This window comes from Echinops telfairi, unplaced genomic scaffold (genome assembly GCF_000313985.2).
Source record: "Echinops telfairi isolate 266 unplaced genomic scaffold, ASM31398v2 ScPeMD7_18;HRSCAF=68, whole genome shotgun sequence".
In the NCBI taxonomy this organism is placed as follows: domain Eukaryota; kingdom Metazoa; phylum Chordata; class Mammalia; order Afrosoricida; family Tenrecidae; genus Echinops; species Echinops telfairi.
The window spans coordinates 84,039,372-84,040,644 of record NW_022103915.1 but is presented as its reverse complement, the minus strand read 5'-3'; the positions used below and the strand labels follow the sequence as shown (position 1 = coordinate 84,040,644).

Below are 1,273 nucleotides of genomic sequence, written 5' to 3'. Positions count from 1 at the left end.
AAAAAAAAAAAGTCTTAGCATTCCCTTCTTTCACCCCATTGTGAACAATGGGCAGTTTCAGGGTCTCACGGACAGGTCTGTGCCTTGGCCGGCCTGCCTGTGAAATCACTTGCTCTAACCAGAAGGGGGATTGAGCCCTCGCATTTGCACACATGTTGGCTTGTTGCACATATTGTGAGACTCCAAGGGCCTGGTGGGAACGGGCCCTGAGTTGACCGGCTCTCTCTGCCTGCCCCACCCCGATTGCAGATCCTGGATGTGAATGTGAAGGCCCCGGCTCTGTTGCTGAGCCAGCTGCTGCCCCACATGGAGAAGAGGGGGTATGACTGACTCTTCAGGGGGGCAGGCAGCATTGGTGGTGGGGGCGGGGCTGATGGGAAGTGGGGAGCCTGAGGTGCAGGGTTGTACCTGAAGGACAGAGGGGCACATCCAGGAGGGAGTGGTGGGCAGAAGTCCCTGCAGGTTCTCTACATCCCCACCCCCACCCCCTCTGCCCTACTTCTGCAGGGATTGCTTTGAAGTCGGTATTTGCAGGACAAGGGGGATGTGCCCAGGGCCCAGGCACATTCTCCTTGGCCTTGACACCAGTCACTGGGGAATGCAGGGCATCACGCTTCAGCTTGGGGGCTGGTCATTCACACCCTCACCTGTTCTCCGGGTCTCTCAGGGCTAGGCAGTCTCCCTCACTGACCGGCCTCCCAATTCCCTGCATCTCGGTCTGCAGGGGCCCCGGCCCTGTGCCAGGTGCTGCAAATCGGACTGTGCTCCATGTGCATGCCACCTCGCATCTCCCAGGAGACACAGAGTTTCCTCTGAGCTTTGCCATTTCCTGGCTGTGGCATTGAGCTTCTCTGAATCTCAGTTTCCTCAGCTGTGCAGTGGGGACAAAAGTAGGACCTGCCTGGTCGTTGTGAGAGAAGCTTTATTTGACCTCCACACCCAGCCAGTCGCCAGCCTCATGTCCCTCTCGCTCTGTCTGTCTGTCTGTCTCCTCACAGGGGTGGTGCTGTCATTCTGGTCTCTTCCATTTCGGCTTACAAGCCGTATGTGGTAAGTGCTTGCTCCTTGCACTCCTGGTTGGGATAGGGTGAGGGATGGTGCCCCGCACAGACACCTGCCTTACTCTGGCTGCCCTGGCATGAGCTCGTGGGCATGGGACTCCCTCAGAGCCAGCTTCTGTTCCTAGAGGAGGCCAAGGGAGAGAGCGTCTGAGCTCTCTGGGCTCGGGACAGGTGTGACAGGTGAAGGGCAGTGCAAAGTCTCCTGATGCACC

General features: G+C 58.2%; 1 protein-coding gene across 1 annotated transcript in view; it reads left to right on the top strand.

Annotated features, from left to right (window-relative positions):
* Positions 1-1,273, top strand: part of LOC101662084 (dehydrogenase/reductase SDR family member 2, mitochondrial-like) — a gene marked incomplete at its 5' end in the record, with an annotated part of 9,991 nt that overhangs the window by 7,673 nt on the left and 1,045 nt on the right. Inside the window, 2 exons of the mRNA XM_030884891.2 lie at positions 250-320; positions 999-1,050. Of these exons, the coding sequence (XP_030740751.1) occupies positions 250-320; positions 999-1,050 (123 nt within the window). The remainder of the gene's footprint in view (positions 1-249; positions 321-998; positions 1,051-1,273) is intronic.